General features: G+C 48.3%; 6 protein-coding genes across 7 annotated transcripts; 2 read left to right on the top strand and 4 right to left on the bottom strand.

Annotated features, from left to right (window-relative positions):
• Window positions 1-1,445: 1,445 nt before the first annotated feature.
• LOC117892660 (diacylglycerol O-acyltransferase 2-like) lies at window positions 1,446-3,056 on the bottom strand. Its single transcript, XM_034799046.1, has 6 exons — window positions 2,796-3,056; window positions 2,644-2,741; window positions 2,442-2,573; window positions 2,025-2,366; window positions 1,764-1,963; window positions 1,446-1,695 (listed from the first exon to the last, which is right to left on the bottom strand). Exons 1-6 carry the CDS (start codon window positions 2,922-2,924, stop codon window positions 1,538-1,540), a joined length of 1,059 nt encoding a protein of 352 aa, XP_034654937.1. The 5' UTR covers window positions 2,925-3,056; the 3' UTR covers window positions 1,446-1,537.
• Window positions 3,057-3,816: 760 nt separating this feature from the next.
• LOC117892661 (diacylglycerol O-acyltransferase 2-like) lies at window positions 3,817-5,364 on the bottom strand. Its single transcript, XM_034799048.1, has 6 exons — window positions 5,166-5,364; window positions 5,007-5,104; window positions 4,815-4,946; window positions 4,407-4,748; window positions 4,140-4,339; window positions 3,817-4,083 (listed from the first exon to the last, which is right to left on the bottom strand). Exons 1-6 carry the CDS (start codon window positions 5,292-5,294, stop codon window positions 3,926-3,928), a joined length of 1,059 nt encoding a protein of 352 aa, XP_034654939.1. The 5' UTR covers window positions 5,295-5,364; the 3' UTR covers window positions 3,817-3,925.
• A 944-nt stretch (window positions 5,365-6,308) lies between these two features.
• Window positions 6,309-10,346, top strand: LOC117892658 (tyrosine-protein kinase receptor torso). Its single transcript, XM_034799044.1, has 13 exons — window positions 6,309-6,796; window positions 6,858-7,103; window positions 7,154-7,391; window positions 7,447-7,529; window positions 7,587-7,755; window positions 7,818-8,123; window positions 8,185-8,523; window positions 8,579-8,750; window positions 8,805-9,297; window positions 9,350-9,444; window positions 9,511-9,633; window positions 9,684-9,821; window positions 9,878-10,346. Exons 1-13 carry the CDS (start codon window positions 6,647-6,649, stop codon window positions 10,149-10,151), a joined length of 2,826 nt encoding a protein of 941 aa, XP_034654935.1. The 5' UTR covers window positions 6,309-6,646; the 3' UTR covers window positions 10,152-10,346.
• Window positions 10,347-10,357: 11 nt separating this feature from the next.
• Window positions 10,358-11,451, top strand: LOC117892664. Its single transcript, XM_034799052.1, has one exon. The coding sequence runs from the start codon at window positions 10,472-10,474 to the stop codon at window positions 11,420-11,422; it is 951 nt and encodes a 316-aa protein (XP_034654943.1). The 5' UTR covers window positions 10,358-10,471; the 3' UTR covers window positions 11,423-11,451.
• Window positions 11,452-11,561: 110 nt separating this feature from the next.
• On the bottom strand, window positions 11,562-15,419 carry LOC117892662 (ubiquinone biosynthesis protein COQ9, mitochondrial). Of its 2 annotated transcripts, XM_034799050.1 has the most exons (5): window positions 15,290-15,419; window positions 12,175-12,845; window positions 11,906-12,115; window positions 11,797-11,839; window positions 11,562-11,747 (listed from the first exon to the last, which is right to left on the bottom strand). In XM_034799050.1, the coding sequence occupies exons 1-4, from the start codon at window positions 15,348-15,350 to the stop codon at window positions 11,801-11,803; spliced, it is 981 nt and encodes a 326-aa protein (XP_034654941.1). In that variant the 5' UTR covers window positions 15,351-15,419; the 3' UTR covers window positions 11,562-11,747; window positions 11,797-11,800. The 2 variants fall into 2 exon arrangements, with proteins under 2 accessions (XP_034654941.1, XP_034654940.1); XM_034799049.1 differs by having other exon boundaries at window positions 11,562-11,839.
• On the bottom strand, window positions 13,012-15,255 carry LOC117892659 (glomulin). Its single transcript, XM_034799045.1, has one exon. The coding sequence runs from the start codon at window positions 15,044-15,046 to the stop codon at window positions 13,124-13,126; it is 1,923 nt and encodes a 640-aa protein (XP_034654936.1). The 5' UTR covers window positions 15,047-15,255; the 3' UTR covers window positions 13,012-13,123.
• Window positions 15,420-15,715: the final 296 nt, after the last annotated feature.

Below are 15,715 nucleotides of genomic sequence, written 5' to 3' on the forward strand. Positions count from 1 at the left end.
TTTCTCTTGCTATTATTATTGCCTTTTGTTATTACGATATTACCGAGACGGCCACCGAATTTTCACAAAATTACAGCGATTGACCACGAATATTTTCTTCAGCACTGCCTTTCTTCGTTGGCTATGTATTCGTAGTTATGTATCTATGTATTCGTTATGTACATACATACCAGTGTGACCGAAATACCGAAATATGTCTAAAAATATACCGAAATATACCTTTCATTTTCAAAATATACCGTAGTCTTAAATTATATTCCTGGATTTAAATGATATTACTATTACCTTATGACGTTATATTTCACAAATTTGTGGTTGAATTTTTCATTTAAATCACCCCTTCTGGAAGCAAAGGAGCTTTGTCTTCAGTATGTAAATGTACTATAATTACACTACTCGAGACGATTTTGCAGCTTCGATCCAGACCAACATTTTTTTAAAGATATGGGGCCTAAAAATGGTTTGATTATTTTTATTTGTTTTCTCTGGCAGATCTTTCTTAAGAATTTTTAGAGTCTGGTATTTTTTTGAAACGGTTTTTTAGAGGGATCGCTTCTTTTTTTCTCAAAACTTAAGCCTGGTTGTGGTAAACTTAGCCATTCTATAAAGCTGATAAATTCATCTACATATAATGAATACCCAAACCCAATACCCAATAATGTGGTTTTAGCTTACCGTTTGAAAAATATTAAGCTTTGAAATGCAAAATTCAATTCAAATTTGATTTTGCGAAACTTTAACTTTTTAAACTCAGGAAAAGTCGAAAAAAATGTAAATCCTGTGAGATATATCCTGCCAAAAGAAAGATACAATTTTCTACGGAGAAGGGAAAAAAAAATCCTCAAGGGACGTTTCAAAAACATGCTTATGGGAGTTTGGATACCCTATATTATTGAATATTCCTTAAAAATTGAATTTACTTTACGGATGAAATTCATTAAATAACCATTAGGTTCCGATATACCCTAAATATCCAATGAACTCAATTTCGTGGTCAAAATATTCTGAAAAGTATATAATATAACTTAAATGGTCACTCTGGTACATACATACAGTTTGACCGCAGATTTATCGATCAAATATACCGTCTGCCCCCAAACGATATTTCAAAATATACGTTCTCATTTTCAAAACAGTCCGTAAATATACTGATCCCTAAATAATTTTCTTTGATTTTAATATTCTGCTAGATGTTACTGGCAAGGTCAAAGTCCCAGCCCTGAAACTATAAACTATGATGAATCGATTGTATTTGATATTTTTCAGGATTTCCTTCTATTGGATTGCTTACAAAATTAGACAAAAAAAGTTAAGCTAAATGACAATTGTTTTACCTGATAGCTACACAGTAACTACACATTTTGCTACATGTAATAAATGTACATGTAAAAATCACGTAGAATAAGATTTACTTCGCGCCCAACTCCCATTTTAAACGTGCGAAATATCGGAAAACGATAACAAATTTAGATTTATATTAAATGCAAGTTGAACTAAGATCACATTTCGTCGAAATTTTTAAAGCATTTTCTACCGTTTAATGGATGACCAGCTTGGTGTTCTTTGGGTTCGGAATATATTTCTTCTTGTACTTTTCAAACATCTTTTCCAGCGCCTCAATGACCTGGCCGTGCACCTTGTCCACATAGGCGGCATCCGGCTGATCGCTCTTCACCACATTGATGGGTGCGCCCACTATGGAAGATTGAGTTTCATTTTAGTTTAACTATTCAACTGGAGCAAAATCCCGAAAGAAAACTCACCAACTTGTACGATGCGGCGACGATTGGGCAGGAAGCCAAAGGAATAGTTGAAGATGCCACGACCCACTGGAATCAGCGGCGATATGCCCGTCAGCTGTTTCACCACAGTCTGCACGCGACGCACAAGAGAATTGGGAGGATTGGGCACCTGGTCGAATATGTCCACCTCCCCAAAGGAAAACGTGGGAACAATCGGTGAGCTGCATTGAAGTGGAGGTGAGAAACACTGTAAAATATTAACTCTGGCGTACATTTACTCACCCCGTTCGTATGGCCATTTTGACGAATCCTTTGCGATTTCGCAGCGTCACAATGTACTGCCCTGGATGGGAGTCCATGGCCTCTTGGGCGCCACCTACGAGAATGGCCACCGCATTGGATGTGAAGCCATCCCGATTGTCCGCATGCTTGGGATCATTCGATTTGGTTAGCAAATAGTTGAGGGCAGCCTTCGAGACGGACACCAGGCCCCAGGAGCGCAGCACCTCACGTCCAATGGGTATCAGGAAATTCTGATCGAGAGTGCCCACCTTGGGTCGGATCTTGGGGAAGAGCTCAAGCCACCGCGAGATATCCAGGCCCATGTTGATGCCGATTCCATTTCTATTTCAGGGATCAGTGTTCAGTTTCGTCACTGGAGTGCTTCGATAAGATTGGGCTATCTGTCGACATTCTTACCCCAGTATGCCGTGCGGAAAGCTGGCCAAGATATAGTTTTTGTTTGGTGGCAGCTCGGCTGTTTTCACCAGCTCCACGGGAAAGTAATTGCGATAGTGTCGATACAGGCGATTAGAACGGTTTAACAGCCAACTGAAATAGATTTCCAAATGGATTTATTTCTTACTAAATCTGTTTTGTAGACCCTACACCTGATACCTACCCATTGCCATCAATTACAGAGTTGTTTCTTTTGTGATCCACAAACACGTAGATCAAGTAGATGAGCACCAAGCTGCGTAGTACGAGTCCACCATAGAACTAAAGGGAGTAATAAATATATTTGTTGTTCAAATATCTCTGCAATTTCCTTACCAGCGATGCTAGAATAATTGGTATGGCGGTTATTGAGAGCATAAAACACGTGAAAGTGATCAGAAGCGTCACCAGAGTCTGCAGTCGCCGGCGCGGCGGCACTTTCAGCGGTGCCCATTCAATTTTCATTTTTCCCAATACAAAAAACACTTCACGGATCGACAGTCGAGCGACTCTTTCGACGGCACTCCAGCAACTGAGTGGCAGCAACTCAATTTTGCTCGGAACTTGCACTTATCCTTATCAGTGGTCGAGCGTATACGGGGGCCCCCAGCTGTTAATAGAGGTGTTAATGATTACAAATGTGTTAGCCGAAGAGTACCCAAGAGTCGCAACGCTTTTTAGTGTACTCTACTTTATATCTATCAGCGAGTTTCGAGTCGTTCGCGTAGTAATAATAATCCAAGTGGCTGTTGAATTGCAATCATCGTCTGGCAAATTATATGTTTCGGGTTCAAGGTGTTGCCCCGATAGGCGGCAAGTCTCGACCTTTAGAACAACTTTCTTTCATTCTGAAAATTTTTAGTTTTGTTTCTGTCTAATGCAAAATGTTTCCTTCGCATTTGAAGCATTTAATTCGACTTGTTTCAACCAAGCTTGGCGTTTATCGGGTATACATATGTATATTGTGGGTAGCTACTCACATTTAATATTAAATTGTCACTACAACCAGATCGACAACTGCAGTTCTCTCACAATAATGAACATTAAGTGAGTATGTTGCACGTGGAAATGATTCAATTCCGATCATTCATGCTCCACGTAAATTGTGCCGACGATTTGCTTATTTGTTGACCCCGTGCCAAGAATTTTCTCGCGAACAGACAGACCGAACACAACCGTCAACGCTGCCGCACAATGTTCAACTGGCAAATGCTGAACGTAAGGCGAGTGGCGAATTAATTCACTCATTTATATACTATGTAAAATGTGCGCTATAAGCTGAAAAACATTGAAAGTAAACATGCACATCCATGTACTGACAGAATCACATAGTAATTTGTCGACTTTGCATTAAATAAAAATAAACAACATATATTTATGCATATTCTCGTAATAAATGCTTTTGAAATCAGATTGAAGATCACATTTTGCTCAATAAAAATATCTGCAGTGTTTCTGTGTTCTGGTTACTGTATAACCAGCCTCGTGTTCTTTGACTGTGGTATATATTGCTCCTTGTACTGATCAAACATCTTCTCCAGAGCCTCCATGACCTGGCCGTGTATCTTGTCCACATAAGCGGCATCCGGTTCCGCACTCCGTACCACATCGATGGGTGAGCCCACTGTGGAAATTAGATTTTAAAGAAGTCCATCTACCTCCACTCCAACAGCTACTCACCAACTTGTACGATGCGACGGCGTTGGGGCAGAAAGCCAAAGGTATAATTGAAGAATCCGCGACCCACTGGTATCAGCGGGGCAACGCCCGTCAGTTTCTTCACCACAGACTGCACGCGACGGAGCAGGGAGTCCGGAGGATTGGCCACCTGATCGAATATGTCCACCTCCCCAAAGGAAAATGAAGGCACAATCGATGAGCTGCAAGAAGAAACAGGAAATTACTTCCATTATCATTCTTTAGCATTTATTTCCAGCATCTACTTACCCCGTTCTTATGGCCATTTTGACGAATCCCTTGCGGCTCTTCAGCGTCAGTGTGTACTGCCCGGGATGGGAGTCCATGGCCTCTTGGGCGCCACCCACGAGGATAGCCACCGCATTGGATGTGAAGCCATCACGATTGTCCGCATGTTTGGGATCATTCGATTTGGTTAGCATGTGAATCAGAGCCTCCTTTGATACCGACACGAGACCCCAAGCACGCAACGCCTCACGCATAAAGGGCACCAGGAAATGTTGGTCCAAAGTGCCAACCTTTGGTCGAATTTGGGGGAATAGTTCCAGCCACTTGGAGATTTCCACACCCATGTTAATCCCGATGCCAGTTCTATTGCGGGAAATCAGTAGCGAATCGAATTAGAGTGGTTTATAGATAAGATTGGAGCTGACTTACCCCAGAATGCCATGGGGGAAGCTAGCCAAAATATAATTTCGGTTCGGGGGAAGCTCCGCTGTCTTTACCAGTTCCACGGGAAAGTAATTGCGATAGCTCCGATGCAGGGTATTGGTGCGACTTAACATCCAGCTGTGGAGGATATACACCATGAGTATTTCCACTAGGATAATGGCTTCGTTTATGGCTTACCCATTGCTGTCAATGATGGAGTGTGTTCTCTTGTGATCCACGTACATGTAGACCAAGTAGATGAGTATCAAGCTGCGCAGCACAAGTCCACCATAGAACTAGAAGATGGATAATATAAATACAACAATTCTGAGAGCAATGGGAAGGTTTTCCGCTTACCAATGAAGCAGCCACAAACAAGTAGGAGGAAAACAACAGCACAAAGAATGCCATGGTGAAGAGTGCCGTGATAAATGTTTGTAAACGCCGTGCCGGCGACACTTTGAGTGGTGCCCATTCGATTTTCATGATTTCAGTTGATGATTCCACGGACCAAAGACAAAAGTCTTCCAACTCAGTTAACTTCAGCGGAGCTACTGACCGACAGCCGGCAGTGCGGGCATTAAACAATTTCCAGTGCACTAGTAAAACACTTATGATTATCACATTATCAGTAAAGCAATCCGAAATAGTTGCTAACATCCACCGACTAACGACTGGTGGTCAACAGTTCTTTGTTTGGGGGGTAGCAAAACATTCCGATTAGCGTCTGGGAAATCATATTTCACTGGGTCAAAGTCGAGTATGAGCACTAAACCAATACTGCTACTGAAATCAACATAATCTTCTCTATCATAGCACCTGCTAGAACTTTAGAACAAAGTTATTTTACGCTTCAACTCTGGGTCGCAACAGTCGCTTGGATTGGCGAAATCAAAATATGCGATATGATTAGTGAATCATGTTTTTGGATTGATTTTGATTATGTGTGACTGTAATTCCATTCTTCTCTGCTTATTTTCATTCAAATTATTCCGTGTTCGTAGCAGCGAATTTTAAATTCACGCGCCACAGAGTTGCAGTTTCTTAGCTATCGTTATGCGTTGACTTCGAATTAACTTCGAAAGTGAATTTGAAAACATGAATTAACAGTTATTTGGCGTAAACAAATTGCTGTGCAAGTGGAATAAAATGTAATTTGGTTTTTGACTATCTAGACAAATAAAATAAAAATCGGAGGCTTCGGACTCTGAAATCCCACTATTTCATAATTAAAGTTTGATATTCAGGTAGAACGACCATAGAAGCACAATTCCGATTAGGAGCAGCCCCGCGCTGGCTTCGGGTGCGGGGCTCTAAATATTCGATGGTGTCGATCCATATTCCAATTGCCCAATTCCTCTGATCGCAGTCATGATATGATTGTCGAATTTTTGCATTTTAAATGCATGGGACAGACAGCACATCGATCGAAGCAGCACAAAACAAAACAGAATAAAATGTATTCCATTCCATTCCATACACCGTTTTATCATACCTTTTCGCTGCTCTCGCCGCTTCACTTTCGTCTCATTCTCGCGGCTTCCCTCTAGCTGGATAATCCGTGTGCGGTGTTTGAGATTTAGACAGTAATTAATTCCACCATCAATTACAGATTGTGCAGATTAATCCAGCATTGACAAAAGGGCCACATGGAAATGGATTAAAGAGGATCAAAGTGCATAAAAGAAAAGTGCAATAACCGCTGCGTGAACTGCACAAAACGAAAGAAAATCAGCTTGAAGAAACAAATATATTTTGCATACACACACACACATATACCTACACGTATATACACATATGCACAAGCAGAAGTGAAGAAATCGAATAGGAATAACAAAATGATGATTTTCTATGCCAAATACGCGTTCCTCTTTTGGCTGACGATTGGCAGCAACCGCGGAGAACTGCTGCTGTTGAGCCAAATCTCCGAGGATGAGACGCTACTCAGGGTGTCCGCCTGCACACAGCGCTGTCAGGAAGAAACAAAGGTGAGCCTCACTAGGGGTACTGCTAACACGATACCAATGACCCCGGATATCTCTTTGGCAGAACTTTCTGGAGTGCTTCAAGATTTGCAGGGAGCACGAGGACAGCGACTACGCACCCGCAACGCTGCACAGAATCCAGGACAACTACCAACTGAAGATGGTGTGTCGCACCGAGTCCATGCTCGCGTTCCGCATAGATTGGGTGCAGCACAGCCGTTTGAAGCTGGGGGGCCAGACACCAAACGCCACGTACATCATCAAGGTGAATGCTGCCAGCGAGGACATTGTAGAGTCGAAGCTCTTTCTGGTGAGTGAAAGAAGCTTTGTCGGTATTTGTTAATCGTTTCCACCTGGCAGTCGGATGACCACTTCATGGTCTTGCACTCACTGGAAGCCTATACTGACCACAACATCACCGCTCTGGCTGTGCACAGCGATGGCAGCTACTCGCTGATAGCCAACGAGGAAACATTTGGCACCCTAAAGCGTGGCTATCAGCCCAGCAAGATGGGTGCCGTAAAGCTGCGCGGATTTGTCCAGCCCCAAGAAGATGGACAACACATTGCCGCCGAGATCGAGTGGCAGCCATCTGCAGGTGGGTTTTCATTATCTCTTCCCAACTGTAATGTAAAATATGTTCGCTGCTCTAGACCGCAACTGTTTCTTCGATATGGTGTATTATGCAACGCAAAGCGTGACCATGGATCAGCCTATTCAAGTGGAGATTCGCGATGTAAGTGGCAGGAATATAGGCGAGCTCTAGATATACCCTTTGTCTTGCCTTCCACAGCCACGTCGCCTGTACAGACACACCATCGACAGCCTGAATTTCGGGGAACAGTACATGGTGGGTGTGCGGACGGTGAACTACCTGAACACGCTGGAGAGCGACCTCAAGTGGTTGATGGTGCAGGCTCCCAGCTGTCTGGACTGGCATCACTTCAACTACACGCTCTGCGGTAAGCAAATCAATACCCAGGGAACACACCAAAAATAATCCACTTACCCTGCCGTTCGATAGCACCAGCAAAGCCCTCAAATCTGTCCGTGACACAGGAGCAGTATCTGAAGGACACTCTGGCACTGAATGTCAGCTGGGAACGGCCCAGCCACCTGCCCGACTACTACACACTGCACATCCTCGATCTGCACATGGACAGCCAAGAGGCGAACTTCACTTTGCAGGGGAATGCAAGCTACTGCTTCATACCCAAAATTAAGGTGCTGGGATCCAGCTTTGAGGTGCACTTGGTGGCCCATACGGCGGGCGGCAGGAATGCCTCTGGGGTATTGCTGGACAAGGCGCCTCGCGAAGACTGGCTAAAGGGTGAGGAGTTGGCAGGTCAATCCGCAATCATGAAACTGATGATATTTCTTCACTCGAATAGAGGGCCACCAGATCAAGCTCATTGCCTTTGTCATTGTCCCCATCTGCTGCATCATCATGCTGTGCTCTCTGACACTCTGCAAGCGCACTCGGCAGGAGGTGCAGGCCGTGGACTTGGAGTCTAAGGAGAAGGTCAATCAGAACGACTTTCACCTCTCACTGATAGACAACAGCGGCCTGTTGGTCACCCTCTCGGCCAACGAGAGCTTTGACTTTGTTGACGATCTCGAGGTGGAGCCGCATACTGTACTCTTGCTGGATGTCCTAGGCGAGGGTGCCTTTGGCCTGGTGCGACGCGGCGTATACAAAAAGCGACAGGTGGCCGTCAAGTTGCTGAAAGGTGAGAAAATGTGCTCCTCTCCAGTGGAGAATTGATGTACATATCTTCCACACAGATGAGCCCAACGAGGAGGATGTGTATGCATTCAAGTGTGAGATTCAGATGCTCAAGGCGGTGGGCAAGCATCCCAATATTGTGGGCATCGTTGGCTACTCAACAAGGTACAGCAATCGCATGATGCTGCTCATCGAGTACTGCAGTCTCGGCAGCCTGCAAAACTTTCTGCGGTAAGTAGAATGATGGCAAGAGCGGCAGTCAAATCTAATTGTGTATAATCCCAGCGAGGAGTGGAAGTTTCGGCAGGAGCGCAGTGGCATCCACTTGAAGCAGAAGCAAAAACAAAAGCAGGAACTGGAGAAGCGGCGACTGCAACGTCCGAGGCGTGATCTCAATCAGGATCCCAACACACGCATTGAGGAGATTAACTGTTCCATGCTCTCCACCGTTGAGGAGGAGTCCGACGCCGATCAGACGCACACCAGCAGCCGCGTGGAAACCTACTCTCTGGCAAGAATCAGCCATGCCGCAGACAACAAGTCCTACGGACTCGATGACATCGAAAGCATTGGCGGCAGTCTGACCTTGCCAACAGTTCTGAAGGTGTTGAAGCCCCTGCCGTGCGAGGCAGAGAAAGGGGAAGCGCCAGGCGCTAAGCGTACCTTTGAGAACAAGGAATACTTTGATTCGCGGACAGACCCCACGCTTAGCCCCGATCGAGCGCCACTTAAGTACGCAGATTTATTGGACATTGCGCAGCAGGTGGCCGTGGGCATGGTAAGTGATTAGAGAGCAGTTTCAGATTTGATTCTCATCTCTCGCCTTGCAGGAGTTCCTTGCGCAGAACAAAGTGGTACACCGTGACCTGGCAGCGCGTAATGTGTTGATTTCTCTGGATCGCAGCATTAAAATAGCCGACTTTGGGTGAGTCTACGCGAGGTGTTGTGCTGTTCCTTCCTCCTCATAGTCATAGTCCCTCGCTGCTTTCAGGCTGAGTCGCGATGTTTACCACGAGAACGTCTACCGCAAGACCGGAGGCAGCGGAAAGCTGCCCATCAAGTGGCTGGCCCTGGAGTCACTCACCCATCAGGTGTACACCAGTCAGAGCGATGTGTAAGTAGCAGCCAAATCGATTGCTTTTCGCTTATGTTTTCTCCCTTCAGCTGGTCCTTTGGTGTGCTGCTGTATGAGATCATGACCCTAGGCGGCATGCCCTATCCATCTGTGTCGCCAGGCGACCTGCTACAAATGCTGCGCCAGGGCCACCGCATGAAGCGCCCGGAAGGCTGCACAGACGAAATGTATGTGAAACGAAACTCTATTGAATAATCTCCCACTGACAACTGATTTGTTCTAGGTTCGCGCTGATGGAGAGCTGCTGGAGCTCCATACCCTCGCACAGGCCCACATTCACCGGTCTCAAAGAACGTCTGGGCGGTATGATTCTGGCCACCAATGAGATGCCACTTCGTCTGCAAAAGATAGCGGAAGCAGCAGCCAATTTAAAGTCAAAGACAGAGGCACAGCCCGAACCAGAACCATGTGGCTGTCTGCACAGCAAAGAAGAGCAGGAGCAGCAGCATCAGCAGCTGGACAAGAAGGAAGAGACTTACTTGGAGCCTTGTCCTTAGTGGGGCTAACCACAGACGAAATGGAGTTCATTAAGTACGCAACAGAATTACGCGTTTAATGTGCAATATGAAATCAATGATAGGAATCAAATTCAGACAATGCTGGGAAGCAGCTACAAGTCCATTCGCTTTGAAATAAACTACAACAATTGCTATGCCATTTCTGTCAACCGCAAGTGTTCCTCGCAGCTGAAACTATTTTAATCCTAATCCTTATCCTAACGATTCGATTCTGCAACCTCTATACGATTTGGCCCCTTTGGACATTTGCTCGTTCAGCACTTAAAAGCTATCAAAATTGTTAGAAAATAGTTTAGACGATGTGCAACTGCTGCAGCCAGCGACAGACATCCTTTTCGCAGATTCCTTATGCCTGTCCGCACTGTCCGGTGCGGGACATAGCCAGCAACTGTTCAATAAAGCGAACGACGAAGCCAGCCAGGCACGTGCCACACCCCAACCAGTGCGACACGCTGCCCGGTAAATGGCTCGAGCTGAACCGCAAGCTAATCACCACAATGGCCGTAAAGATGCATCGATCCACGCAGACCATCCACTACATGCTGCTGCGTTTGCTGCACGCCAACTACGCCGGCGTCTTGCAGATCGTGCGGAAGCGACGAGCGTACAAGGTGCCGATAAGTGGCTACGCGGACGCTCTCTTCTCCACCTTCTCTCTGTTCAACGATCAGGGTTATGTCTCCTTGCCCATGGCCCCGGGGAGTGTCGGCAAGCTGTTGCGCATGATGCAGGACTATGTTGTCCAAATGCAGCTACTAAATCGCCAGTACAAGTGGTTCGGAAACGGACAGGATCAGGGCGACCTGGTGGGCCTGTTGGGGCAGCAGGACGAGCTGCTGAAGCTGCTGCGCGTCACGTTCAGGGACAGCGACACATTGTTCCTAAGGTGTCTCCTCACGACGCTGCTGGATTTGGATTTGTTTGTCGTGTTTGGCAAGTTTACGGTGGATCGAAAGCGCTCCAGCATGATAAGGAGCCTCTCGGAACTGTACGCTGGTGTGGCGGGACCCCAGAAACCCACTCGCTGCCGAAGTAAACGCACTGCAAAGAAGATTGTAGACCCCGAGACCAAGCCTTCTCCAGACAAACAAAACAATCTCGCCATTGAGCTACTTCAGCTCTTCACGGAACACTTGGCTGCCAGGAAGACTCACTCGGACTCGTGTTGCGTGCTGCCCAAGAGCTCCACCTCAAAAGCCTTTATTCTGCCGAGGCACAAAGACCGAGCAGATCCACCAAACACTCGTTAAGTAATCAAAGGAGGTGCCTGCTGGCAATGGCTGCTGCCCCCAAAGCGTTTGACCTCTTTTGGGGTAGCTACCCTCGTCAGCGGCTGCCTCCTACAACTTCTCTAGCTGTTTGAAAGTAAAGGAAGAAAAAGAAGACACATCCATTGAGAGTTTCATTTAATAACTAAAATCATCACCGCCAAAAGTAAACCTCCGATGAGCTCCAGCTAAACACCAGGATTGTAGAAAGAAAGAAAGGCGTACGTATATGTACAATATAAACATATAGAGTTAGGTATATATAATATTAGTGTAGATCGTTGAATGGGCGAGGATCCATGGCCACCAAATGGATTCCCATTCCTTCTTTGGACTGCGTGCGGCAAAGGTGTGTTGGAGCTAAGTCCGCTTAAAGCCCAGGCCCAGAATATTCCGTGCCTGCGTGGTGGAAAAGGAAAGGTAAAGAGGGAGTGGAGGAGGTGTCAGGCTTAGGGGCATCCTCACCGTTATGAAAGCTGAGTTGAATGAACGTTGAAAGGTGTGCGTCATGCCCTCGGTCTGGGAGAGTGCCATTTGCAGCTGTACGGCCTCGTCCATGCGGTTCTTGAGGAAGTCCCACGTCTGGGTATGGCCAGCGGAGGTGTCCTGCAGCAGGTACAGTTCGGTCATCTTCATGATGGTCGCCAGGCCAATGCGTCGCGTGTACCAGCCAAACTGCAAGAATAATCAGACAATCATATCTCCTGGCGACTACTTGTCAAGCGTCAACTCACGTCCACGGATCGATCGCCCGAGTAGTAGCAGATGTCGTCCACCAGGGTCAGCACCTGGGCGAGCGCCGTCGACGCATGCTGCGGCTGTGCTATCAGGGACATGGCCTGCGGCCATTGGGCTTTGTACGGGGCAATCATCTCCATGCGCTGACGCACGGCCTGCACTAGGAAGTCGAGCGGATTCTCGACCTCCTGCTGGCCACTGCCGGTCTTCTGCTTCAGACTCTGCACCAACTGGGCGTTGCACTTGCCGTTGAAGTGGGAGACGAGAGCGAAGCCGCCCTCGGGAAACATGCCATGGACCACGCTGGGGTAGCCGCACTGCTCGGCACCGAGCACAATCGACTGCCTTGTCCAGCCGTGTTGTGGCACATGCTCCAGAGCCGCATCGAGTATCTGCACGCGTATGGCATCCACCTTGGCCTGCTTGGCGCTCTGCTCGCCAGACTCTTGCTGAGTGCCACCTGCACCTTGGCCAGTCTCATTTTTTGTGGCTTTGGCAGCCGCCTCCTCGGCCGCATCCCGCTCCCTTTCCAGCTGTTCCTCGCGTGCCCGAAAGTCCTCTAAGCTTCCGTTGCCACCGCTCTTCTCTGTGGCATCTTTGGCATAGCCACGCGCCAGGGAGGCAGCAGCCAGGGGCAGCTGTCGGTGCAAGCGACAGCTCTGTGCATCTGCAAATAGAAGAAGCCACATACACAGGCAGGCATGAGCCCCGGAATTAAAGTCATGGACAGAACAGAGACAGCCTCTGTGGCCAATTGATTAGCACAATCAGCGGCTCCAATTATCGCCCCACCCCGGAGATACCCCAAACACCACCACACCACCACACAGTTCTCGCTTGTTTCGTTTCGTTTTCGGTTTCTAATCTGTTTACACATACAATTAGATGACGCTATCATTTCGCTTTCGTTGTGGACACAAATATGCATATAAAAAAGTTTAGAGTCTAAACGGGGGCTGGGACTGCGGCTCCTTCAAGGAGTAGTTTGCGCTGGCGTGCGGTCTGCTCGATTACCTCGTTGGCGCGCACATAAATCGACAGCAGCCACTCCAGGCTGGTGATGGAGCTGGCCAGCACCTCGAGCTTCTCCTGGCGTCCGATGTCCGGCAGACTGCTGTCGCCGTCACCGGCGATGCCGCTGTTGCTGATGTTCATGGACAGCATTTGCAGTTGTTTCTTCATTAGGGCGTCGTCCGAGGCACTCTGGCCGTTCTCCACGCGCTCCTTGTACGCCTTGTAGTGGGCCATCGAGAAGTCCAGGGCCGTGCCCAGAGGCAACAGCAGCCGCTTCTCAATCTCCGGCATAACGTCCCAGAATCCAGTGATGTTCCGCTTGTCGCTCAAGGCAAAGTATCGCAAAATGTTGATGGCATTACAGATCCGGTCAGCGTGCAGCAACAGATCCGACTTCACGTCGTTGGGCAGCACGCAGATGCACAGCATCAGCATCTCCCGGAAATGCTTGCCGCAGAACTCAGGGGCCATCCCGACGCTGCATCTTATGTGGGCTTTCAGGGCCTTGTCCACCAGGTCCTTGTACATGGCACTCAGATAGCCCATCAGGCCATCGTGCTGCAGCGTCTCCAGCAGGTTCTTGAGGATCAAGTACTTGCCCTGGTCCTCAAAGGCCAGTATGTAATGGCGGAGCACGTGCAGCCCCAGCTGGCGGAGTCCCACTTGCGGCGAGTAGCCGACAATCTTGCAGAGCTCATCGCAGAATCGCTTATGGACATCCAGCTGCAGCGAGGAATGGGGCACCGTTGTGCCGCCGCGATCGATCAGCATGTGCTCGAGGAGACGCAGGCCGCAGTGCTGCAGCGGAGGCTCCGGCTGCCGCAGCAGCTCAGTCACCAGATAGAGCACCGACTCGAACAGGAAGACTGGCGAATAGATCTTGGGTGTCGTGGGCGGCAACAGGTCGCGCACGAAGAGAGCGTGATAGTACATGGCCAGAGCGTGCAGGGGCATCGTGTCCTCGACGAGGAACACGTTCTGGCTAGTCATCTCGTGGACGCCCTTCGCGGCGTTCAGTTTGCGCTCCCAACGGGCGCGCTGCTCCACCAGGGCAAGCAGATAGAAGGGGTCGCCGCCAATGGACTTGGTGGCCTCCTGGGTGAGGTTCTTTACCACCTGATGGACGTAGGTGTGCGTCAGGTCGTCCTTCACGTAGCTCATCTCGAGCAGGGCCAGCGGTTTGCCCAGCAGCTGCACAAGGAAGCAGGTGAGGGCGTTGCGGCGCAACATGCCGCAGTTGCGAAATATCTGTGGGTCGGGGCGTGCGTCTCGCTGCAGAATGTCCACAAGCAGCGGGGCCTCGAACAGGCCGATGGTAATGTAGTGGGCCAGCAGATCCTCCACCTGCTTCTCCTGCTCCACGAGGCGGCCCGCAGCCTCATCGTAGCCCTCGCTCAGATACTCCGGCAGCGGCAGATCTTTCAGGCGCGTGGAGACGCTCTGCAGACACCACATCACCGCCTGCGGCTTGTCCTGGCCGTGGCGCAGCAGGATTACCTGCATGGCCCGCAGGTATGCCGCGAATACAGCGTGGCTTCTGCTCTCCTCGATCTTCTCCATTAGCTCCATCATCATCTCCTGCAGCGGGGCGTGCTCGGCGAGCAGTTTCAGCAACTCGTTGGCGCAATCGAAGAGCTCCGGCTCCCGGCCGTTGACCTCGTCCACCAGGTTGACGACGCAAATGTCGTTGTATATGTCCATGGCGATGAGCGGCAAGTGCTGCCTGTTTCTGGACGCCTCGTTGGGGCTCTGGAAGAGCATTCTGACGCCCTCGTAGGCCTTCTCCAGCAAAAGCTGCTTGATGAGCCTCAGCAGGTTAGCTGCCGCGGCACTTGCCTCGTTAGCCGGCTCCATTTGCACGAAATTCACACGCTTTTTTTCACAGGAATACTGACAATTTATATTACAACAATTTATAATAACCTATGACCGGCGGCAGTGGCGTTCGACATTCACCCCCTCCCTTTGACTTGATAGGAAAACAGCTGTTCACCGCTTCTCTTTCGTAATGTAATGACCGAGAACTGCGTATTGGATGGCGCGAAATGGGGCTTCGGGCTGGGATAACAGGCGTGCGGCTGATGACGGATTACTTACGAAGGGGCAGCAGGAGCTTCTGTAGACGGAATAGTTTCTCCAAACAGCGTACGTTTGCCATTTTAGCGCTTTAAAATTGACCGAACGACTGGAAACACACCTGGTAGAGGAGTGCTACAAAGCACGTTTTAAAACGCCGTTTACCAGCACTGTCGGTCGTTTGGTATTTTTTGCATTCCATGACAAGGCCCGCAATAATTCGAAAGATTTTACTTTGTTTTTTATTTTGCTTGTTTAATGACGTCCCCATTCTGCTTTTGAAGCTTTTGCCTGAACCTATGGCCGGAATAAGCAACATTTACTAACCTTAAGGGGAATGATATCCCCGAATTGAGGCTATGTTTAAAATCTCAGGCTGCAATCAATGCAAAAATTAGTCAATTTGGAAGGATACATTTTGCTTTAGATACATAGAAAGTAAATGAA

The sequence above is a fragment of the Drosophila subobscura genome, chromosome E (assembly GCF_008121235.1).
Source record: "Drosophila subobscura isolate 14011-0131.10 chromosome E, UCBerk_Dsub_1.0, whole genome shotgun sequence".
Classification (NCBI taxonomy): domain Eukaryota; kingdom Metazoa; phylum Arthropoda; class Insecta; order Diptera; family Drosophilidae; genus Drosophila; species Drosophila subobscura.